The sequence below is a fragment of the Echinops telfairi genome, unplaced genomic scaffold, assembly GCF_000313985.2.
Source record: "Echinops telfairi isolate 266 unplaced genomic scaffold, ASM31398v2 ScPeMD7_7407;HRSCAF=8445, whole genome shotgun sequence".
NCBI lineage: Eukaryota > Metazoa > Chordata > Mammalia > Afrosoricida > Tenrecidae > Echinops > Echinops telfairi.
In genome coordinates, this window is record NW_022111307.1 from 3,153,333 (window position 1) to 3,179,756 (window position 26,424).

General features: G+C 42.5%; 1 protein-coding gene across 1 annotated transcript in view; it reads right to left on the minus strand.

The window, feature by feature from the left end:
* LOC101647152 (lipoma-preferred partner homolog) overlaps positions 1-26,424 on the minus strand; it is a 625,785-nt gene that overhangs the window by 68,975 nt on the left and 530,386 nt on the right. Inside the window, exon 7 of the mRNA XM_045296410.1 lies at positions 10,853-10,979. Within this exon, the coding sequence (XP_045152345.1) occupies positions 10,853-10,979 (127 nt within the window). The remainder of the gene's footprint in view (positions 1-10,852; positions 10,980-26,424) is intronic.

Here is a 26,424-nt window from a genome sequence, read left to right on the forward strand (position 1 = left end):
AAAAAGAGAGAGAGAATGTGGTGTGGGCCCAAAGAGTCCTTCTAGGGTCAACATTTATGATCCAATGAGGTGCTAAATAAATATCTAAAGCATGAATCAAACATTTCCCTCCCTCTAACTTACTATATGCCACATCGTGAGGAAGTTATAACGGAATGCTGGCTCACAATTTTCGTTCCTCAGTTCATTAGCTCTGAAACATCTCGTATGGGCTAGGCATTGTCCTAGTACCAGTGATGGGGATATATAAATTGATGCCCTTCGGTATACCCTGTCAGCCGGAAGAGAGCCACTGAACAAGTAAGTAAATTTGATGAAGATAATAAGAAAAAAAGACATTGTTAATCTTTTGTATTTTAAAATCAAGGAATCCAGGTGAACATAAATGCATGGACTCTAATCAGCTATTTACGGCACATTATTATTATTTATTATAATTTTATTCTTTACGTACTTCTGTGGTCAAATTAGAATAAGGTATACTTAAATCTGAGTTTACAAAACGAGTAGACCCCTACCCCTGCCTTTCCTCTTCCGATCAGGGACTATTTTTGATTCAGATAGAAAATTTTGGTCTTTGAAAATATTCCCACCTGAATATATGACCTTGAGCAAGCTATTTGGGCTTCAGTTTTCGAGAACATGGTTATTTCTTCATAAACAGTTTCTAAAATCACCTTCTTTATGATACAAATATGAGTTTGCACATCAATGCTTAAAAACAAACTAAATAGTCGAACTAATTAAAAGTTAATGTGTGTGAAGATGAAGCACATACAATGCTTAAGATAATTACTTATTTAGTCCTGCAAACATATACTGATATGAACAAATATTTTTACCAGAGTTACTATGACAAAAAGATTATACTCAAGACACCTCATCAACTCGAAAACATCTATTTCCAGCACTCTTCGGTAGCTTGTACAAAAGAACAGAAAACCCACAGCAAAAACTATCCCCTCCTCAAAAAAAAAAAAAAATCAATAATGCATTTTATCTGAATAACTTGTTTTCTAATCCTTCTTCTTCTATTATGGTTATAGGTCTTTAGACCTAGTGTCAGAAGAGCTCAGTCCCTGGAGAAGAATATCATGCCCGCTAAAGTAGCAGGGCAGTGAAAAGGAAGAAGACCTCGACAAGATGAATTATTAACACAGTAGCTGGATCGAGGGGATCAATTTAAGAACAATTGTGTGGATGGCACAGGAGCAGGCAGTGTTTCCCCTTATGTTGTACACAGGATTGTTGTAAGTACATACCAACATGACGGCACCTAAAGCCAGCGACCACATGCTCGCTTAGAAGATCTCCTGAAACATGTGCACCACAAGGGGCCCTGGTGGCACTTGAAATAATGGTGGCACAGCTTCCAGTATTATAACAATAAGTAAGCTACCTCCATACGACTAACTGAAAGGCAGATAGTGGGATGAGGAGTTGGAACTAGAAACTGAGGCAAAAGGATAAGCAAGTTTCGATGCCCAAAGTAATGACTATCAGTGGTGAACAATACTTGAAAAATCGAATGTAATCTAATGACCAGATGTTTGAATGCCTACCACTGATCTCTCTAACCAATGGTTACCAAACATTGGGCGTAGACTCTTCCTTATGCTTGTTACAAAGATGCCGAACAGCAAGCCTGGTGTGTTAGGGTTATCAATAAAGTAAGCACCAGAAATTTTCATTCCTGGCTTCATTTTCATAAGCCTCACACATGCCACCACCCCCATGCCTCATATTTTATCTCTACCCAACTATCTTTGAAGAAGATGATCCTATTGACTTTAGAACAAGCTCCTGGCTTCAGGCACTCAGTCAATCAATAAAATCCTCCAATAACAATAATATCCAGAGAAGAAGAGAAAATTCTAGGTTCTCAGAAGGTAATTTATAGTGATTTTTCATTGTCATATAGCTTACTAAAAAAGGTTAAAACTCACAATTTTCAACTTTTTTCAAAAAGACCTAACACTATATTTTAAAAATGCCAAGTTAATTACACCTCTGTGCTTAAAAATATATTGGAGGGGGAGAAGAAGGGGGAAAGGGGGAACCGTTCGCAATGATGGACACATAACCATACACCCCTCTACAAGGGGAAGAACAACAGACAACATGGGGGAAGGGAGACAGCGGTCGGTGTGAGAGATGAAAATAATAACAATGTACAATCTATTGGGGGGCTATGAGGGTGAAGAGGGGGAGGAGAAAAAAAGCTGGTACCGAGGGCTCAATAGAAATTAAATATCTAGAAGAGAATGAGGGCAACATATGTACAAACATGCCTGATTCGATTGATGTATGGATTGTGATAAGAGTTGTAGGAGCCCCCAATAAAATGACTTTAAATATATATTATTTAAAGTATTATGGAAAGCATTTATGCCCCATCCTCAGATACATTAAACCTTTCATTTCCAGGGATGCTGTATTCAAGTATGGTAGTCTTCATTTAAAGCACCTGTAAGCATTTAAGACCTCCGGTGCTATACAATAAACTAGTAGATAAAAGAGAAGCACGACACAGGGTGGTAGGGCAATTACTTTGGATGTTCCATGGAACTCTAATCCTAAAGCTTGACATCAAGCAACTAAAACCCATTAGTTCTTGCACATAAGCAGCCTCTATGAAACCATACCATGAGAGCCGAACGACTGGATGGTGCTCAGGTCCCATTACTGAACACTTTGATCAAAGATTCTATAGAAGAATCATGATAAAATGCGAGGAGAACAGAATTGAAAATTACCACGGAATTCAACTTTTTGAAACCATCAAGGCCGGATGAACCCTCCAAACTATTTTCCTGAGAAATCTTTACATCTTACACCAAAAATATCTTATGCACTCACCTTAAAACCATAGTTTAGCTTGGCTGGCAAAACATGTCTGCCTTGTGTACTTTCATTTTTAAAGAACTATCTGAATGGGACTGAATTGTTGAAAGCAACCCCAGACTAGATGGGAAACTTGCAGCCAGTGATTTTATACTAGTGAAGGTGGAACACCTGAAGAAAGGTCAGGGTGGTCACAGAACGTGAGAAGGTCATTCGTCACTGACTTGTGAAAGTAGAAAGGGTGCACTTGGTCTATGTTTTCTCGTGTATATTCTGAAGAGCAACAGTAAAAACTTTTTTAAAATGAACAAAAGTACACAATATAGAGACTGGATACCATTCAATGTGGAAAACCCTTAGCTAATTTCGGAAAGGTGCATGTTTTACGGTTATCTAGAAATAAATGCAAAGTTCCTTTACCTGTCTCTCCCCTCCACCCCCTGGGACAAACAGAACCTGCAAGCCAGTGGTCAACCCTGTGGAGTCCCTAAAGGCTTAACAATTATACCTTCCTCCCCCAATCATTCAACTAATTTTAAAATTCTCCCACTATTTTAAGTTCTGAAATTTAACCCAAATTTTAATAACTTATAGTTCATCACCTCTTGTTCTTTCTGAGTGCAACTAAGGGGCTCCTCTGTTGTAAACAGCTATTTTTAGTTTATAAAATAGTTTATATAATAGTTTATAAAATCTGTAATAAACAGATATTTTTATTTTATAAAAATAGTTTCTAAAAAGAGATTTTTCCAAGAGGTAAGCATTTGAACTAAGCTATGTTTTCTTACTGCAAATGAGTTGCACTGCAAGTTCACTGCCTGCTTTATTGAATTAGACAAGAATCTCCCCCTATCTCCAATATCTAGGCCCTTCATTTGCCCTCAGTCAGCAGTGTTTAGAAGTCCAATCACGGGTCTAAGGGAAACCTCATTGAGGATGGCCAATGAATCTATTACAGTCAAAACTTAGGTCCAAATAAGAGGCGTATATTCACAACTTAAGATGTTTTATCTTCCCTTCATGTATACAAACTCAGCAATTTCTGTTCATCCTTAGTAACATTTGCTTAATATTTTAATGCAAAGTCACAATTTTTGATAAAAACAGAAGGAAAATTAGCATCTTTTGCACAAGAAATGATTTTTTTTTTAAAATGCCCATGTAAGATTCAGTAAAAAGTCCCTGCTTGTAATGATTTAACCAAAGCTGGCTTGAAGAATAAACATGAACAGGGTGTTCTACGCTCCTCAAGATTTAGTCTCACTCACTGGGGCAGTACCACCCTGTTATACAGGGTTGCTATGAGTCAGAATCGACTCATCGGCAGTTACTTTTTGGAGGGTGGGCTTGGGGGAAGGTGGGGGTTTTGTAGTGGTGGCTATCAGTCATTTGCTCCCTAACCTGCCCCCTGCCCCAAGGTTGGATGAAAGTTTAGAATAAAAGATAGGTCATTATGAGTTGGAATCAAATTCATGACAGTGCATTTATTAACATGGTTTCTAGGGTCTTATTGAATGTAGTTGAGGCTTGGCAGCGTGACTCTGCTTATTTGTCCTATCAGTTCACTCTGGAATGAAATATACTTGAAACACAAAATCAGTACCATGAAATATGTAGCCTATAAACGTTAGGGCCCTGGTACTGGTAGTCTTTCCATCCATCACTTGAAGGTCATGGCTTCAGAAAGGAAGGCTGACATGAAGCAGAACAGCTAACTATTGCCAATCTGCAGACACCGCAATGCCTTCCTGTCATGTAATGAATCAGAATAGACTCGAGACTGGGAGAGTGAGTCTGAATTCCAAAACTTATTAACTACATGACCCTAAGCAACTGACGGAGCTCCTCTGAATCTGTTTCCTCACCTGAAAAAGGGAAACCAGACATCACCTCTATATCTGCCAGTGAGACCCCAGTGATAAGTGGACATTGTAATCTTGTAGACTGTAGCTAAATATCTGCTGCTGACCTAACCATCACCCCAGTCATCCGTCTAGTAGAAAAGAGGGCAACAGATGCACGACAAATGGAAATTTCAAAGATCCCCTATAGTCATCAGTGAAGCCTTAGTAACTCATTGGTTAAGCATTTGGCTGTTAAGTGAAAGATTCGAGGTTCAAATCCAGCAGTCACTATGCAGGAGAAAGATGTGGCAGTCGGCTGTTATAAACATCAGTCCTAGAAACCCTATGGGGGTTTCTTTCCAGGTCTCCGAGTTGACATCGAATGGACAGTAATAAGTTTTTGTGTTTGTTGGTAGTATAGTCACTAAAATGGACCAGTTTATAATGCAGAGAAATGTGACTTAAATCTTATAAGGTATCTGTGAAAGGCTGTTCTGGGGAGTTAAAACATCTGTTTTAATCTGAACTAATGCTGCCTTCACACACACACGTAAAGCATATTGCTATAGAAATCATAAAAATATTTTATAAAAAAATCAAAACATGAAGCTTGATAGATCTCCCATCTACATCTAATCATTTCTGAAGAAGAGACCCACCTCTCTAACCCTTCCCTGAGGAAGTCTGCACTCGCGTTTACACTATGTCTAAACAACAGCTTTGGCATCTTTCTGTCACTCAAATCCTGGTCTTTTGTTTTCTTTCCAGAATGTGGAATAAAAAAAGGGTAAGGTCAGGGCTATAAGGGTGGGATAAGGTAAGGTTGCCCAACCAAATTATTGTAGGAAAGCCCTTGTTACCTGCAAAGAATAAAGAGGTACATTGTTGCGACGAAAAATTTTCCCTTGGCTTCCCCCCAAGAGTTTTAAATTTTCCTAAAACTTCTTCATAATACATTCCTGCGGTCATCTTGTATCCTTTGAGAAAATATTTCAAGATTACACTTTTGGAACTCCTTAAAAAACTCCTTAAAAAAAGTTGCCATGAGTTTCTGAGATGGCCTCTCTGCTTTGAATTTAACTGGCCCAGTAGATTTCCTCAGAATATATGGTTTTGATTGGATCTTTTTTTGAAGGGACCTAAGGATCTATCTTTTGATAAGTGGGCACCATCCAGTTTTCTTCACCACATTTGCTTATGCACCCGCTTTGTCTTTCCACGGGTTACTTTTTAATTACAAAGGATACAAGGTAGCTTTACAGTAGAGAGGCCTGCTGAAAAACCATCATTATTTAAGTAATGAAAATTTAACAGCTCGATTAATGGGACAAATGGTCACATGCCACCTGCTTGTGTAGTAGGAAGTACACCATCACCCATGTAGCGTTCTTGTCAAAATGTTTAACCTGAGTCTAATTGTGAGGAATTAGTCAGATCCTAATGACAGCATGTTTCTCAAATTAACTGACTTAGAGGCTTCAAAATTACCTATTGTAAGAAAAGTTAGGAGATTGAAGTGGCGTATCATTCAAATGCTAGACATGAGATCTGATTGTCTTTTTGATAAAAAACTATGAAGGATTTGAATGAGAAAGAGAAAATTGAATATGACCCATACATTAATTATCATTACAGCAATTTTAATTTATTGAATACGTAAATACTACACTCTGCTTTTACAAGATGGGATTGCTTCTAGAAGACACTGTGCTTGAAGTATTTAGAATAAAGCATCCCGATATCTAATATATATATATATGAGCTTCAAAAGGTTCATAGAAAAGTCGATTAGCTTTTCATTTCATTTTCCACAGAATGTTTAGGGCCTCTCATAAGTGTGATGGGAAGTCAAAGTGCTGCTACTAATGTTCCAGTGCACAGATGGGTATACAGTGAACCCTCGCCACTTCGCGCTTCGACTTCCGCGGCTTCACTCTATCGCGGTTTTTGCGTAACAGCGTGTGCTCTGTCATTACTGCCACTGATTGGCTCATACTGTACACGCTTCTGTCTGCATCGCTACGTATTAGAGCTACGTATCAGATGCATTTTTGCTTTTGTACAGTGTACTGTAATTGTTTGCGATTTTTAAGAAATTTTATCTAAGCCCTATGATGGCTCCTAAACGAGCTGCTTCTTCTAAGCCTTCTGACAATAAAAATAAGCGCCAGAGGAAGATGCTCACCATCCAGGAAAAGGTAAAACTTTTGGATATGATCAAAGATGGCAAGAAAATCGTGGAGGTTGCACGCCATTTCGACTTGAATGAGTCTTCCGTTCGCTCCATCCGTTGTACTTCATAATATAATAAATGATCATTGTAACGTCCAAAATGTTTTACTGCATTTTCCCTTTTTTCATTTAATAAATTGGGTAATACGAGTGTAATGGTGACTAAAGGGTGTTTTTTCATGTCCTCTATGCTCTAACTACGAAAATATTTGATTTACAAATAAGGAATCCTACTTCGCAGAATTTCATTTATCACGGTAGGGTCTAGAACTGATTAACCGCGATAAACGAGGGTTCACTGTATTTCGAACAAAGCACATTTCTGTGATCAGTGGACAGACGCAGACAAGTTCTCTCAGTGATCTACCACATATGCTAGAGTATAAGCTGTCCCGAATATCAGCCGAGGCACCTCATTTTACCACAAAAACCGCATGAAAAATGTGCTGAACTACTCCCAATGGTGTTGCTCTACCTCACTTTCCAGCACTAGATTGGATACGATTCTATTGTTTAACATAGGGCTTACATAGCCGAATTTTTGGCAATTGACTTTTAGACCATTCTTCTAATCTGCCTCAGTCTAAAACTTTTGCTGAAATCTGTCAGCCACGGGTGACCCTGCAAGCCACCAGAGTACAGCACAACAAACTGAAAGATGGATGTTGGTCGGATCTCTTAGCCAAGAATTAAAAATTCCCTCTAGATCGAGCCTATCTACTTCTCTAGTCTTATCTCCCAATATTTGCTACTTCCCACACGGGCACTCCAACTGCTTTCTTCAGTATTATGTCAAAAATTACTCCATCAGGAATAATCCCACTTTTCTACTATTTTCCCCTTTCAAATGTCTGTTAGCATACTTTTAATATCTCATGTAAAGTCTACTCCATAAACACTATCCTTACCTTTCTTTATACTTCCAACTTTCCATGTGCATTATAATACAACCACATAACCCTGACATATGTCATATCATGAGCATCCCAAGGAGCTCTGGTGGCACTGTGGGTTAGGAATAGGGTTGCTAACCACGAGGTTGGTGGTTTAAACACTCAAGCTGCTCTTTGGCAAAAAGATGAGGTTGTAGACTCAAGAAAAGTCATGGGAGTCTATATAAGGGTTACTATGAGCTAGAATCAACTTGATGGCAGTGGGATCTAGAACCTTTCAAGGTAAACTCATGTCTGCTCATCTCCATAGTCCCCCACAGCACCTAACAAAATAGTTTGCAAATAAGTTGGTGGGTTTTCCTGGATTTAATACATTTTCCTTGAGTTCAGGCTTTGGCTCATATTTCGCCAACTCTGCCTTTACTTTTGACTCTCTAAGGCTGACATCCATGAAACTTGCTCTCAGTATATTGTGAGGTACCATCAAGTTGGTGCCACCAACCTATAGTGACCATATGCACAACAGAAGAACACACTGTCCACTTAGCACCATCCTCCCAATTGTTCCCATATTTGAGCCACTGTTGTAGCCGTGGTCTCCATCCATCTCCTTGAGGGCCTTCCCCTTTCTGCTGCTCCCTTACGGTCTTCTATGGCAGTGTGTAAACACATAGACCACGAACTGAGTTTCTAATGTAAATTATTAACTGTTGATTTGGAGGAGATTACTTAATATTCTTGTGCTTGAATTTACTAATCTAGAAATTGTAGCATCCAATTTAAATGTTCTTACAAGGATGAAATGAGTTACTCGGTGTCTGTCATAGTATAAGTAGTCAATAAAGGTTAGCTAGTCAGATGTAGTCAATTACTTAATATGGCCCTCCTAACCATAAGCTCTTATTAGAAAGCCTGGCCTTTGTGCCTGTGGCTATAATCCCATTGTAGGAGTTCTCTGCTATGAGAAGGGCCTAGGTGGTACAGTGGTTACGTGTAAGGCTGTGATCCACAAGGTCAGCAGTTCAAAGCCACCAGGTGTTCCAGGAGGATGATGGGGCTTTCTTCTCCAGTCAAAATAGAGTCTTAGAAACCCACAAGGGCATTTCTCCCCTGCCCTGCAGGGTCACTTTGGGTCATTATTGACTCCATGGCAGGGAGTTTGGTTTTTCTTTGCTTTGGGAACAGACAGGATTAAGGTGAGATGAAGTCTCCACTTTAGCAGAGGGCCTGAACCAAGACTACCCTTTGTTTTCTTGGGGCTGTGGTTTCCTGAAATACAACCACAAGACCATTAATGCCATCCCTCTGTGTAGGATGGCATCTCAGAAGCAAACAGAAAAATGACCCATGAGCATCCAAAGAAGTGCCCCAGAGGATCCAGTTCCAGATCACTGTCTGAAGAGTGCCAGGCCAAGACCAGAGGCACCAAAGATTGTGGCACAAAGACCAAGAGACCAGAGCAAAGAAGCCAGGTCGAGTCGAGAGGCCTCAGCAAAGAGACGATGAAAGAGAGTAGACGGGCGCTGCCAAGATGATGGGACTGCGAGGCACAGGGACAGGAGAGCTTCCTGCCAGCAGATCCTCAAAATTCTACATTTCATTAACAATTAATAAAGCTATTTATGCAGCAGTGTATTCAACGGAAACCACCCACTCTCTTTGATTATATTTGTGCTTTTTGACCTGGGATATGGGTTTTAAATGCATGTTGTCTGTAACAGCTTCATTAAAATACAAAATATTTGTAAAAACCATACTAATGATTATCTTATTTTTCCTTGTCTATGGAGAAAAAAAATACTAAACCATTGTTTTAAATGGTAATTTCTGTTGGTGGTTCTGTATGGCCCTTGCTACAAATCAGGAGCAAAGTGGAGAGTCAGGAGCAAAGTGGAGAGTCAAGGGGGAATCAGGAGCAAAGTGGAGCAAAGGAGAGAGTCAGGAGCAAAGTGAATCAGGAATCAGGAGTAAAGTGGAGAATCATGGGAGGGACAGCTGGTATCAGAAGAGACGGAGAAGATGGGAGCTGGAGGTATGTCGGAGCTCCGTCTGAGCAAACGGGAACTCGAGATCAGAAAGGATGCTCCAAACCATTTTCTCTGCTATTATCTCAGATTACATCCAGATTATCAGGCTAGTAATACTCATTTGGCAATGTTTTTATATCACTTGGTGACATCTGTTTTATTGCTGCCAGGAACTTAAATTCAAATCAGGTATTATTAATAGATTTTTATTTGGGCAAAGCTTATTTTCTTAAATAAACTGTAAGCACAAAAGAGCAAGGGTTGATTATTGATTACTGATTGTATTAGACATGCCAAGAACTTGGCTAAGTGATTTCTATAAATATTCCATTCAACATTCAAAACCGTTTAAGTTAGCTATTATTTACATACTATACGTAAGACAAAACAAAAAAATAAAGGTTTAGGGAGGGTCATCTGTCCAGTTAAACTAATCAGTAGTTAAAGGATAATCCTGGAAGGCACAGACACTATTTAGCTGAGCAGTTTGTCAGTGTTTCTCATAGATCCGCCACACAATCCACGTTTCTTTATTGCTATGTATTTTACTGCAGTGGTATTTAAAGCATATCTAACTTGGCATGTTAGCTCCTCATTTTTAATGTTCCTTAATATAGACCTCTCATTTCTAACATGATTTTTTAAAGTTTATCTCAGAATCCAATATAGATGTTGTTCCACTGTCATAACAAGAGCATGATATTTTTTGTATATATGTATAGAATTGCATAGGAAAAGGAATTGAGGATGGAGAGTTAAACTAATGCATTTAAGTCAATGTTTTTAACCTCAAGAGACTACATTGCTACTGATATTTGGATATCATTAAACAGATATCATACTTATGAGACTCTCAGAGAGGAAGTCCCAGCATTGCTCAGTGAGGGGCGTACACATATCAACGCCAGGCCTCAAATACTTCACCAGTGGGGAAGAAAACACCTTCTAACCCATAAGGAGGAACATCAGAGTAGGATGCTGAATTCAGAAGTCCGCTCTCGATCCCACTCACCGAAGTATTCATCCGCAGGTGGGTTCTCCATGTCATACAGCATCTTCTTGGTCAGATGTTCAAGCTCATCTTCTGGACGGAATGAGGAAGGAACAGCTGGGGGACCCATTGGCCCTGGGTGTCCACCCTGAAGAGAAGAAAATACCACAGCCTTTAAATCCAACTTAGGACAACAACCCAAACAACCCATCCAAAGAAGTCATGCATTGCACTGCAGAGGGAAAAGCACTGGTGCTGGCCAGGTGGAGACATCCGTTTCTGCAGCAGCTGTATTACTTAGTCAGTATCTGACCTTCGACTCAGTGCTCTATTCATTTGCCTTATACGGGGTCATCTATCAGGCATTAGAAACCCATGTTGCCAGCAGGAGGAATCTACCCTTCAGGGTTGGGGAGGGGGGCTGTCACATAGCAAGCACTGTAATTATAAAGCCAAATTATTCAAGGTTCCTGCCTTTGACAACTCACAATATAGGAAGAAACCGACATGAAATTAGATCATTACAATAAAATGTACGTACTCACACACAGGTATAAAATCAGTACCCTGAGTTGGGGGGATACATTGGTTTTCACTAGACACTTTAAAAAACGAAACAAAAAAGGAAAGGAACTTAAAAAAAATAGAAAGAAGGAAAATGGAGCTTGCAAGAGCCGTCGTTATAAAGAACCTGTTTTCTACCCAAAACAGCGAGAAATGGAAAAGAAGAGGAGTTAGGCGTTTCTGACAGTTAAACACTCAACTACAAATGGAAACGCTGGTAGTTCAAACCTTCTGGGAAGAAATTTGGAACTAAAGGGCTACCATATGGTTTTAGAAAGGTCATGGCCTCGAAACCCCGCAGAGAGAGAGCAATTCTACTCTATGCCATTGGGGTTCCTTGAGTTGGAATTGACCAAATGAGATTCAGAGTGAAGTTGAGGTTAGAGAGGCAAGGTTAAGTCCATGTCACGGCTATGTTTTTAGGCAAAAAAGACTCATGTGGATTTTACAAGCATGGTTGATTTTATTAAAGTCAAAACATCTTCAAACACCACTGTCAATGATATTTTAAGAATTGTCATCAGCATCATGGTATATTTAGCAATTTAAAGGCAACTATGAGTAAGAAAGACCACAGTGGGGACATAAAACTGCTCCCACAAATCTGTTCCCTCTTTTTCCTGGGCATACAACAACTAATGCCCACCCTCCCGTGTTGTTTTACATGGTCATGGGAAATACGAGATAGAAGGAACCTGGGCCCAGAGGGATCATGTGAAGGAAAGCCATCCACTGCTTAATGAGGGAGATGGGAAAAAATACGCTCAAAGGCAATGGTTGAAAGTGACGCGTAAGTAAATGGGTTACTTTTTCCCCCATTTACATATTTAAATGATATGGAAAAATAGTGTAATTTTTAAAAGTGTCAGGAAATAGAAAATGTCCAAATACCGGCAGCTGGTTCTTCATTGAATTTTGTTTTTTTTTCTTGCTAGAGGCTCAAGAGATTCCCAGGAAGGCTTCATACGGATATAACGACCCAATGTGATCTAGGCCCCTGATCAAAGTTATAGAGAGTAATGACGAAGGCTGGTTTTTATAACCAAAATCCATTTGGGTAGAATGCTTGGTGAACAAGGAAGCGCTCCTAGGTTAAGGATAACACACATCTCGGTGGCCTTCATATTTTCATAACAAGGTTGAGCTGCTAACCATCAGAGGTCCAAGCCTACCAGCTGCTCCTGTCGATCCTAGAGAGAGTTGCCATAGGTCAAAACAGACTTGACGGCCGAGTTTTGGTTGTTCCTGGTATTTTGAAATACTTCATACGGAGTTGCATAGAGACCTATAGTGCAGAAGGCTCAACTATGTAGAATCTGTCTAATCTTGGGACTTTTTAGGTTTCAGCTGAGCCTCTAGACTCAGACAGTCTAGGAAGGCAGGCCAGGTGATGGACTTAGGAGAGTCAGCCCGTTAAAACGCTATGGATCACACCCTTCAGCTCATATTATTCAAAGGGTTCCCATGAGTCAGAGTCAACTAAGCCGCAGCCAACAACCAGTACCATCACCTTAGCTCTGCCTGTACGTTCCATTCCCTGCCCTCAGTGTCTTGATGTGTAAAAAATGTTTTCAAAGGTTCCGCTGATGCTATTCTATCAGTGTTTTTTGTGTGCCCTTCATGTCGGATCATAGATATCAATAGTGAAATCACAGGTATTCACATTTGCAAGTACTTTGTAGTCTGCAAAAACAGACATATACTGAGTAAGTGGAAACCTCATCATTATAGAGGTTTCCACTGACAGAAAATACTGAGGGCACTTATCAGCATCCCCTGAAACAATCCAGGGCTTCATTCAGCATTCTTCATCTGAGTAAGCAGTGGGCAGGTCACAGGGTTTCTGCAGCCTACTGAACTTTCACTCAAACCAAGAACACAGGAAGGTTAATCAACCTACCCTACCGTCATCCCCCTTGGATGGAGAAGGCAGCATCTCTGCCACCCCAAAAGAATAGAGGAAATATGGTCAACCGTCTACACTATGGCAAATCCATCTGACTCCAGGGTGGGGGAAGTCTTCCACATTGAATCTCTGCGACAACATTTAAATATTTAAATACACATGTGCAAAGGAACTATTTTTACAAAACTTCGACTCACTACCTGGCCACCATGTCAGCTTCCTGATTTATTCCAATTTTGGCCTTGACATGGGTTGCTATTTTCCCTTTAGTCCTTACAGGCTCTTGATTGCAAAGATACTTGGTGCTCGAGAACTTGAACTTCGTGCAAATCCCAAACCTTACCAGCAAAGCACCGCCCAGTCAGATAAAACATCAGGAAAAGGCAGCCAAGATACTCAGAAAGATTACAGGATAATGAATACTCTATCACTCTGGGTACCAGAGCTGCTCATTTTTCTTGTCCATTTGTAATGATGTACAAGAGGCTCCTACTCTCATAGGGAAAATAACTTCAATTATGTGTTCTTGAAAAAAGAAACACTGAAATTATCTTCCTTTTCAAAAGGTAGAATTAGCCCCGTTTTGGAGCTGAAGGCCTGCCAGAAAAAATATATTTCTGATATTTTTGTTCTTTTCTTCCCCCTATTTAGCTGTGTCAAGTTTGCACTTTGCAATTTCCTGTGGCTGCCTCATCTTTCTGACTCTCAGGGAATTAGACTACATATTCTCCCCTCACTGCCTGGCTATTTAATGGAAGGCACGGGTTCTTCTGGAGGAAGGTGGACGGCTGGCTGTTGGACACTGATTCTGCTGCAAACTAAAACAACTGGCCCCAAGGCAAGGAGTCACCGAGCATGACGGAAGGATGGGAGGATGGCCTATTTGTTAACAGTCAGAAACTCACAAAGGAAAATTCCTTACAGCTTCCTCTAAGGAGAAAAGCATGTTCTCCGTTCTATTCATAAGTTCCAAAGCCAATGACTAGCCAAAGTCCTAGCCAGAGACTGATGGCTGTAAGTAACAACATGGCAGGACTACAGGCCGGCTTCCTGCAGTCAAGAGAAAGGGCTGGGCTCTCTCCCCTAAGGCAGCTGTAGGGGCTACCCTCTGAGTTTTATGGGGATCCATGTCCTTGGCAGTGGCAGTCAGAAAATCAAACGACATGTTACATTGGGTAAAACTACTGTCAAAGACGTCTTCAAAATATTAAAAAAGCAAAAATATGTCACTTTGAGGAATAAGGGGAGCCTGACCCAACCCATGTTACCTTCAATTGCCTCACTGGCATGGGACACTTGAACAATGAACACGACATACACAAGAAGAATGGATGTCTTTGAATTATGGTGCTGGTGAGGAATGTTCTATATCATGGACTGTCTGAAGAACAAACAAATCTATCTTTTCTAAGTACAGCCAAAATTCTCCTTAGAAGGCCGAATTTTGCCTCAGGTACCTTGAACCTGCGATCGGGAGGTCGTTGGGGAAGAAACCATAGTTTTTTAAAACAGAGAGTCAGTGACCAAGCTGACCCTCCACATGATAGAGAGTGAGCGTCAACAATGGGCCCACGCACAGGCAGCCGGTGAGGATGGTGCAAGACCACACAGTGTTTCCTTCACTTGTACGCTGGGTCACGGTGAGGCGGGACTGACCCAGGGCGCCTAGCCTCAGGCTGAGCTGTAGGGAAAGTGGCTTCTTTTCTCTCCACCTCTGCTGTCGCCACAGGCCAAAGGGTCCTCCCGAGTCTCTGCGCTTGGAACATGCTTGTTCCGACAGCTTGATGTCCCAGGCATCACTTCAGCTCCCTGAGAAGTTGTTTCTCTATTACTGATTGATCACCTATACAATGAAGAAGAATAATGCCGACGCTCCTAGGAAGAAAATGCAAAACACTAAACCTCAAATCACCGGCAGGTATAATTATCCACAGCGACAGCTCACAAACGGCTACCAGGCTTGGCTTTCACCTTGGGATTGGAATAGTGACAGATAATCTCTCATCAGTGACTGATTCTCTTCTTTCCTCTCTGCAGATTAAAATACCATATGTACTCAAGTATAAGCCAAGTTTTTCGGCACAATTTTTAATGCAGTTTTATGGTAAAATTAGGTACTTCGACTGATATTCGGGTCAGCTTATACTCGGGTATATATGGTACTTCTGTATGGTGTACCTGAATTTCATATTAATGATTGCTTTAGCAAGAGATGTACTTAGTGAGTTCTTTTATCTATAAATCGTGAAATACATTTGGTGAAGGCTTGCTCTGCTGGCTCTCCAAAGGGCTAATCTCTCCCCATCACAGCTTTTGATATCAGATGATAAATAGTAAAACAGGGCTTACGTAAGCTAGTCAAAGCACAACAGGCTCCTTTTATGCTTTCCTGCCTGGGTGTGCTCCTGGCAGATGAGACACAGCCACTGGTGCTATCCCACTGGGTAGGCAAGAAATAGGGATGACTGGAAGGTATGTAGTAGTGGCTCCAGCTTCTCAGGGTTAAGCAGCAGCTGGATCAAAGGATCTCCTGGTAATGGAATTCACAGTATCATTTCACTGCCCTTTCTCTACCCCCCAGTGCACCCTCCTTAAATGAGAAAGCAAGTTGTCTACATAAGATGAGACGATCGATCAATGTTTTCTCCTCAAACATCACTTTACATTGTCCTTACAGAAGGCTAAAAGAGACTGTTGTTCCCACACACTATGACTAAAACTCCCATGCATTGCCCTATTAATTAGACTTTATTCTGCTACTTCGGGATGAGGGATTTGATGTGTTAAGACAGGATTTCTAGTGGCTGCCTTCACCTTCTCAAGACTCATAAAAGTTTGATAAACATAACAAGCTTCTTGGCAAAGTTGTGTTCTCAAACTAAACCATGCCTCGGTCTTTGCTGCGTCCCACCAGTGCCGGGCAGTGATGGCCCCTGAGAAGACATTTCATCTTTGAGTCCTTGAACAACGCAAAGTTCTAGTTGCTCCACTGCTGGAAGAAAGGCTTTTTACTACAACCCACTGCCTCATCCCATAAGGAAACCATCCTTAATTCGATGCCACACTGTTAATAAAGATGTATCATCAAAGAAATTCCATGGTGCTTCTCTTGCCTGGGCTGAGTGATAGTGGCTCTAATTTCCCTATTTGTTCAATATGAGGGTTGACTAATCTCTTATTGTGAGATGTTTAGATAATCTCAGATTTCAAACCATGTAGCGGCACAACCTGGAATAATATTAAAATAGTAAATCTAATAGTTCCAAATATATAAAAAAACACATGCAAGAGTACCAGGAAGTGGATCAATATAGGTGCAGAAAAAAAATTACTAGAAGGAAATATCCCAAAATGCTCAGAAGGCTTGTGTCAGGATGGTGGGGTTGTGAATATTTTAAAAAAATCAATATTTTAAAAAATGATTCTAATAATATATAGTTAAAAATGACCTCTAGAACTTTAAAAGTGTGCTTTAATAGAGACTTTAGAAATATTAAGCATGGACTCTTTTGTTGGAGGGAGAGAGAGAGAGAGAGAGACAGACAGACAGACAGACAGACTTACATTTTCAACCCGGTAGGCACACAAACACTGTCCCTACTGTACAAGTTGTTTCTATCTGGTGGGCTTGACAGGTGCTTGGCCATGCCACAAGACACTGAAATAACATGTAAATCCATTTTCCGTTTTCATATTCAATTTTGACGTTTGGCACATCACTTTCCATAGCTGAGGTAAATTTCTGGTTTTGAGATTTTCGTGGGAAATGCAACCCAGCAAACAAATGGTTAACTCCCTGTACTTCACCTTCACTCACACAGTGGTTTCCATTTGAGTCAGAGGGGTTCTTGCTCAACAATCCAATGCAGAGAAAGGGCATGTGCTTCGTTCAATAATAATACCATCATCCGAGGCAAACAAGTGCACCCGGTGGGAGACGCACGGAGCTCCTTGATCTCATTGGAGTTGAGGGCCTGCTGGGGAGGTGGGCAAAGCTGCTAGGTGAGAATAACAGTGAAAATGTTTCTTGCTTGACCTGTGAAAATCAAATCACAGTAATTCAACATCATGGGAAGATGAGCTTCCACCCAGAGACAAAGACATGAAAAGACTCATGAGTCTGTTTCCAAGGTATTTGAATGGTGTCCAACATTTTTTTTTCTGGTAAACTGCACATTATCCACCAGTACTGCTACCTAGAGACTAAGAATGAGACACACTTATTTGGCACGAACTCATGATCCAGCCAGGAAATAGAGGCATCTAAGGAAGAAATAAAGAACAAGGTAGAAATGGAATGTTGAGAGTAATCAGCATAGCTTGTTCTTGTTCTTTGTTGGCCAGTTGATTCCAACTCATGGCCACCCCATGTGTCAGAGCCTAGAACTGCTTTCTCCACGGGGTTTTGTTGGCTGATATCAACCGAAGCAGATCGCCAGACCTTGGCATCCATGGTTCTTTCTGCTGTGTGGTTTTGACTTGCCAACCTTAGAGACCCATTGTACCACCTAGGGAATGAATCCATATAGGGTGTGGTGAAGGCTCTGGAGTTGATTCCAGCTCAGCTGCCCCTTGTGTGCAGAGCAGCACTGCTCCAGGGGGCTTTTGACACTGTGACCTTCAGGAAACAGATCTCCGGGCCTGTTTTCCTAAAATCCTGGGGGTTGGTTCAAATCCCCCAACTTTCAGGTCCTCCAGTGCTTAACTTTGTTCAATACCCCAGTGTTGTTTGTTAACTCTTGGTTCTACATGCCTGGGTTCAAATCCCACATCCACTACTTAACATCTGTGCAATCTAGGCAAACAGCTTAACTTCACTAAGAGTTAGTTGCCTCAATCATAAATTAAATGAGCTGGCCTATGCAAATCATTCACAGTTTATATCAATTAAATACTAAATAATGATTATTCATGACTGTAAGTCATGCTTGTACAAATATCACTTGAGTGCAACCACAAGTGAGACGGATGGATGCACAGCACAGAGACGTGTGCTGAAGCACACCCAAAAGACGTCAAGACAAGCCAGACTCACTGCCCATGGGGCAATTCCGATTCCCAGCGCTGGTGGTGCAGTGGGCTCTATTCCCATAAACACTTATAGTCTCATCAACCCATACAGGCAATTCTACGATATCTTAGAAGGTTGCCAGGAGTCAGAAAGAGACACCGGGAGGGTGAAAAACCCAAAACCAAGTGCACTGCCATGAGGTCCATTTTTACTCACAGAAACCCCATGGCCGCAGGGAAGTGCCCTGTGGGTTTCTGAGACTGAGGCTTTTTACGGGAGTAGAAAGTCTTGTCTCTCCCCCAAGGAGCAGATGATGGTTTTGAGCAGCTGACCTTGTGGTGAGTAGCTCAATATGTAGCCACTATATGACCAAGGATCCTGTCACGGGGGACCATAATTAGAACTTAAGAAGAGGGTTACAATTCATAAACACGGAGAGGCATTTGACTCCATCACAGGGCTACAAAGTCTTTACATCTGTATTCTTCTTATAGTCCACAAGAAACCCCTGTGTAATATTGTACAAAGTTCAAAAACCGCAGAGATATTAGCATTCTCTCTTTCTCTAAAGCAAGTGAAGTGACTTAGCCAAAATCACACCGGAGCCAGGAGTTAAACACAAGTCTTCTGATCCAAGCTCAGTGTTTTTCCACTAATTTACAGATGCCTCTATATATTCATTTAGAAATATGAAACTTACATGATCTATCATAAAGGTTAATCAAGACAGTCAACCTCACTGATTAAAGCGTGATGCTAATTGCATCAGAGGCTGGAGGCCAATGCGGCCCCCTTTACTTTCGGCAACACTGATTGTGGTGTAAGGGGGAAAGCGTGTGACTTGGAAGCGGAAAGAAGCTGGTTTAAATGCCAGGTTCCAGCACTCATTTTGTAGACCATTTCACAAGTGTTTCTGAACTTCTCTTAGCACTCAAACCGGTAAAGTGGGGGGGTAGGGGGTGGCGAAGAGCAGGCAGGGAGGAGGGGACACACCTCCACTTCAGGGTCACGAGGAGGAAAATCTAAGGTGATGCATGCTATGTGCTAATATTTAACTGGGAGTACGATTCATTGTATTAAATGCTCACAGTCTGTCAAATCTGAACCATGGCTGCCTTCCACATGTGGCAGGAAGGTGGATGAGAGTCTGACCATGAAGGACACAGTATCATTCATCAGCACTTGCAGGAGGGTGGAAGGGGATCACGCTGCGATACCGAATCTAAAGCCCAGTAGCATTCAATGTTTCCAATTGGTCATCCCTCATGATGTAAATCACATTAATTTCATCAAAGGTATTTTTTAAAATCCCTTTTCATGAATTCAGGAGCCCTGATGGCATTTTGAATTAAGTGTTGCACTGCTAACCCAAAGATCTGTGGTTCAAACCCACCAGCCACTCTACCAGAGAAAGATGAAGCTGTTTACAACCACGAAGATTCACCATCTCAGAAACCGATGCTGCAGTTATACTCTGTCCTATAGTGTCACTATGAGACAAAAGTGGATCAATGGTCATGGGTGTTTTTATTTTTCAGTGAAATTTGGAAGGCAGAAAACTTTTGTTTGTGTTTATTGATGTTTATTGATTTATGAGACCACATAAAATTACTAAATTCTCAGCAGATGCCAGACAGTGTTCAAAACAGTTTACAGGAAAGGACTAATTATTCACAACAACCCTATCAGATGGTTACTCTTGATTTTACAAATGGGAAAACTGAGTACTCAAATGACTTTGATAGTAGTCGAATCTGGCATTTGAATCCAGCCTTCAAGTCTATAAAGTGCACACTTAACCATCATACAAACGTCCTCTCGAGTTATCATTATAGAGGGATTTTACAACACATCTAAATATTTCCAGGGATCTTAGCAGTTGGAAACCACCAGGCAGTCCCTGGGAGAAGGAGGCTTTCTACTTCTGTAAAGAGTTACAGTTGCAGAAACCCATAGGAGCAGTTCTACCCTGTCCTGTAAGGTCACTATGAATTGTGTGCTAGTCTGGGTAAACTAGGGGAACAAATCCACAGAAACTCAGATGTATAAGAGAGTTTTTTTTGTTTTTTTTCAAGGTTACCAACTTTATTCAAAATAAATGCCTGAACTTCAGCTTTCAAATAGAATACAGGAGGGCAGGGATGATTTAGAGCTCATTCAAATACCACTCAAGCCAAGGAGGTCTATACAACCACCGGCACCTACCAACTGCCTGCAGGAGCGCTGGCCGGCCAGCAGGAGAAAGCCGAGACGTGGCGCCGGCATCGGACAAGGTTTATATAAAGAGTAAATGTACATTAAGAAAGCATCCAACGCAGTGCTGTCCAAGCCCACAAGTCCAACATTAGCCCATACGTCTGACACCAATCCACAAAATCCTTCTCCATCTCACAAAACACACACTATGACGCCAACTGCAGGAGGAAAGCCGAATCAGTGAGGGTGTAAGCATCTCAGTGCTGGCAGGGTCTCCACACAGCTGCTCCAGCACTGAGGGCTGCATCGGGGTAGGTCCATGTGGCTTCCCCTCAGGGATGCCTCGGAGGAAGTGAGCCTTGCCAGCTGAAGCAGGGAACTCGCTAAGGAAACTGCACCCTGGTCCAAACATCAGAAAGCAAGAGACCCGAGAACTAGAAAGGTGAGGTTCACCAAGCCATTTCTTTCTCTACCCTGCAGTTAATCCCACATGTGTTTATCGGCCAGGTTGCCACAATAAACCTTAACTATCTCAAATTGGAATTGAATTGTGGATTTGTTCCCCTAGTTTACCCAGACTAGCACACAATTCATAGTGACCTTACAGGACAGGGTAGAACTGCTCCTGTGGGTTTCTGAAACTAACTCTTTACAGAAGTAGAATTGGAATTGAATTGATGGCAGTGAGTTTTTTACCCGAATAGTATACCAACTCGAACTACCAAAAGAACCATTTAAAAACAAATACGACTTTCATAACATTATATTTGCTCTCTGTACAAAGATGGCAGCTCAAGCTGGAACAAGGACCAGAGGCAATGTGACTCAGCTGGTTGAAGACAAGGCTTTGAGAAGTGCGGCTTTTTCTATATCTCCCTCCACAACTGAGCAAAAGATGTAAAACTGCTCTTCAAAAGACAATTTCCTTCAACAATCTCTGATACAGCCTGGGGCGGGTGGGTGTGGGGGTGAATGCTAAATTTAATAGCAGTCAAAGGAAATAATGAACAGCGCTTGGACTTGTGCATTTATAAAGGGAAAAACAAGTGAAAGCCCCACACCCTTCCATGTGAAAGCTGAAGAATGGGGGCAGTTCCCAGTGGCTGGAGTGATACAGTCTGCTGCATTCAGGTGCAAACATGCAAAAAACACTAAAACGTTATCTAGGCCTCTCCAAATGCGCCAAGCAGTGATCTAGTTGGGAGATCATTCTAGATCTGCTGCTTTCTCTCGGGGTTTCAGACACAGAAGACACACTGGCTACCATTCAGTGGTCCAGGAATCCCTTCCTCTGGAGAAAGCTGAGCACCCAGGAGGGGAAGTCAGTTCTCCAAGGTTGTCTGGAGGGAATGTGCATGGTGACCTTAAGAAGGAAGATCAGACCTGGAAACCAGGTCTAATTTAAAACGAAGTTGGTCCTCTTTCTGCTGTGGAAGAGTCTCAGGCAGTGACGCATTCCTGATGCCCTGTAAAGCAGCTCATTCTTGACGAGAATTTTGGGAGCCTTAATCTACATTTATGCAGCATTCTGAAATCCCGAGATGGAAGTTGCTATAAAGTGAAAATTATTGCTGTTATTCTCGGCGAGCCGAAACAGACTGGCAACAGCTGGCACCAACAGATGTGGTCCACAGAGAATTCTGTCAGCCTGTACTGCTGCCTTCCCTGTGCAAGTCTCCTTTGCCTCCATTAAAAAGGGGTGCTGCTTACCCACCTATGGGGGCCCCCATGGGCCTTCTGATGCTTATCGAGACCTTTTGAGCCCTAAAGTAGTTGACCTCAAATCTTGCCTCTTCTCCCTTTTGCTTCTTAACCCTTTTGTTTGAACCATTTTGTCTATTAAATAGAAATGCTTCTGCTATAATGGAAAGAACATTTACTTAGCACTCACCTGGGGGCTTTCCTGGGCCTGGGCCGCATCTAATACCTGGGGAAGGGGGGTTCGCAATACTAACTAGCATTTGTCCATTTACCATCCTGTCAGTTCTCACTCCGGGCCACCTCATGGGTGGCCGAGTAGAATGGTCTCAGCGGGCTGACTGTGAATGGCTAAGGGCATTGCCAGGACTTTCTGCCAAGGTGCCTCTGGGTGACTGGCAGACAAGCGTGTTAACCATCTGCACCACCGGAGACTCAGAGGAACATTTATGGAGTCACCATTCTGCACACGCAGATGCATAATCTTCTTTAACTTTAGAAAGAATACAATGAGGCAAGCATTTTTGCCGCCCAGTATTACAGATGAGGAAATCGCCGCATAGAGGCTAACGATGGCAGAACTGGTAGGGGAAGAAGCTAGGATTTGAACCCAGCCAGACTGATTTCAGAGACTGCTTCTTTAATGCCGGGAAATGGAGGTTGAGGACAGGAAGGTCAGGGTCCACGGCATCATTCTTATTGAGGTGAAATGGGCATGTTGTAATTAAGTGTCAGTACATACAATGGGCCATTATTACAACACCATCATGGATATCATGATCAGTGGAATATGCTCCATCATTCCTATCACTTTAACTATCCTAGCTAATAGGGAGGCAGCAAGTTATTACTAGCTTCATTCCTTTTGCTAATCAAGAAATGTAATGCAGGGACTGACCTGGGGCCTTCGGCACTACCTCTGCCCTCATGAGAATACTTAATGTTACGGGTTCAGCCTCCACTGCTGCTGGAAAATAAAGCAGGCCTCTTGGAGAAGTATCGAGAAAGTTGTAGCACCATTTCTTCCCCTGGAAAGGGTACACCCACGTCGGTCAATCATGTGTACACATAATGCACTGAAATGACGAAATGATACAAAGTAGTTCTGACACAGTTTGCTCTGTGGATATATTTGTACATGCCTTATGACATTTCCAAACGGGCTTTTCAGTCTCATTTACCTCTATCCAATAGTCCAAAAATGATACATTTGATCACATTTGTACAAGAAAGGTGTCAGCCATAGTCAGAAAGTCAAGGATCAAGTTGAGCAGTATCCACGAATCAGAAAATAAACAATGGAGACTGCTCTTCCTCTGGGGCAAACTGAGGCAGGGCACCAAAGTGATGAGACCCTCGGAGCCCATCTCTGCCAGGTGCAGAGTGCAGGGACCGGCAGAGGCCTGGGTGGCGTGCTTGTCAGACACACGCTGCCACCACCTCAGTGTGGACTGGTTCTGTGGTAGGCAGGGGACTTGGTCTGAGTGGATCTGGGTTCCAAGATGCTGCCTCCCCGTGAAGCCCGAGAGCAGGATGCTGTGGGTATAGTGCCTCTTGCCCTTGCCCTGCAGAGTCCCTGGGCACTCAGTCAGCCCTATCTTATTTGAGTGGGAAACGTGCAATTCTTTCTGTGCCCCCTGGCTTCAAAGCAAACATCCTATGCACAGTGGCAAGCCAGCCAGGCAGCCGTGTCTATAGAACATGTATGGCTGTGGGGGCTGCGTGGCCTCTGTCCTGGAGTGCATAGACCAGCGCATCTCCTGGGCTGGGGCAGGCTGCCCTGTGGCAGGTTGTTTCTGGGGCAGAACAAATGATTTTTTTCCTTGCACTGGAAGGAAACGGAGTTTGCAGAGTGGAGAAGGGAGCTTGCCTGGGGAGAGGCTGCTTTAGAAGCTCAAAGGTCGGCTGGTGAGGGGCCGCTGCTTGGGAGGAAAGTTCCATGTGAACACAGACCCAGATGCAGCCCGAGCCTTACATGTGTCTACAGCTAAGACATCGAGATGGAAGTCAGCAACCGGTTGAAAAAAACCACTGACAGAGCGCACTGGCAGACGTAATGTGTGGAGGACTACACGATATGAAAATGCATAAACTGCACATTTGCATCAAATATGGTATATACTTCCATGTGAAGGATCCCTATGCTTCATTTAAGCGGGCGGACCTTAAACAAGCTTCTGATCAACAAGGAACCTAAATATAACAGAGATGATTGCAAACAATACTGTCAATTAACGTACACTTCCTGAGTGCCGTGTGAGTGCCAAGGCTACAGAAATGAAGGAAACAGGGGTTTGGCCCCGGAGGAGGGCGAGGAGGAACTATAAAAGACATATGGAAATATCTATGATTTCAAATAAAATGTTTTAATCATGAGACATGGGAACACCGAAATCAAGGAACTGGCTCAAGTTGAGAATATACAGGAACATCCCAAAGAGAAGGTGGTCCTGAACTAGGTCTTGGCTGCAGATGGAACTTGAACAGCTAGAGATGTAGCAAGAATGACATTCCTGCTGAAAAGGCCACGGGGACACATGAGTGAGTCAAGTTGACAAGAGTTCAGCCTCCTTTCTTCCTTTTAGGGGGAGCTACATCTGACAGATATGCTGTGCCCCTGTCCACTTATGTCCCATTCTGTGAGTCTCATTACCTGTGTTGTGCATGAAGATAGTTCTAAGGGAGAGGGCTGGGCAACTCTCTGCTGCGAAGGTCAATCCAGATGTGAGGCTGTGGGGCTCACGAAAGCCGCAGGAAGCTCCACACAGGCCTCTGGCAGAGCAGGTGAGACGCTCCAGACGAAGGTGAGCAACGAAAAGGAAGATGAGAGCAGCCAAGGTGATTTCCGAGGATAACAACTCAATGCCCCAAGGAAGAACAGGCTGAAGGGACCGGGGAGCCCTGGGGTGTTCCTACAGGGCTAGGCAGATACATAAGAGGTGTGGAGATCCTGAAGGAAGCGTTTTTGGTTTTGTTTTCTTATTCACAGGAGTGATTTATGTGCTGCCTTCATATAAAAGTCCATCTGTAACTTTCCAGGAATACTCCGCATGCCCTCTTTAGGGACACAGCTCCAGGGGATAGAAGGCCGATATCAGACAAGGCTGATATGCTCATAAAAGCCATACTGTAAGAACTCAAAGCGCTGCTCTGTCTCCTTCACTGAATCCACCATTTTGAATAGTAGCTTCCTTTTCTATCCAAGCAAGGCAAAACCTCCTCATGGTTTATGTTTGCTTTTAGCCATAAACTTAACTCATGCTCCTTAGAGACACACTTCCCTTCTGTGGCCTAGTTTTTTCCAATGGGTATCACAACCTGCAACCCCCTAATGCACTTGGATCCTTGCAACAAACAAAGCACAGGAGAAGTAAAATTACTTAAGTGCACTGTAAGTGGCAACATGCACAAAGCAGACCCATAAGTCTTCCTCTTCCTCCTCCTGCTTATGGTCATTTCGGCTGAAGTGTATTGAGCCCAGCCTTAATCTAAACACTTCCATTGCTATTCGCCGCTAAATGGCCCTCGTTCGCTCGTCAGACTTATTTGTTCATTACTTCTTCTCTTCACTCAACAATGAGAAGACCGAGACAAATAGGTGTAAGAAGGGTCCTCAGACGAAGTCAAACCGGACTCCACGGTTCATGGCCTTAAATGCCGTGCTATGTATGGTGTGACAACTAAGGCACGGTGAGGATTCAGACTTTGGCTACGTTGTCAGGAGAGGGGAAGACCCTCAAAGAGCTAGACTGCCATGGTGGCGGCTAGACGGCCATGGTGGCGGCTAGACGGCCATCGTGGCGGCCAGCCTGGGCTCAAACATGCAAGCAGCTTTGAGCCTGAAGCAGGACTGGCAGGGTTTCCTTCTATTGCACACAGGGTTGCTCTGAGCCCAAACTGACTCATGGGTACCCAACACCACCACTTTCTCAAGGCCTGACTATTACCTGACTCCCCTGTGCCAAAATGAACAGATGTTAACCCATGTAATAGTTACTAAGCAGGTACAAAGTGGTGGATACTAAATTGGCCAGTGCTTTTTTTCCTTTTGTAAAGATAACAGTAAAGTTAAAAACTGCAAGGCATGAATGCACAGGCTGCACTGTGGTTAACACAGAGCTGACATGGATTCCTCTCCAAGGAAGAGAGCTGTGGAAAAGCCCTAAAAAGAGGGGAGAAGGCTTGGGATACAGATAACAACAGTGATACGAAGTTGTG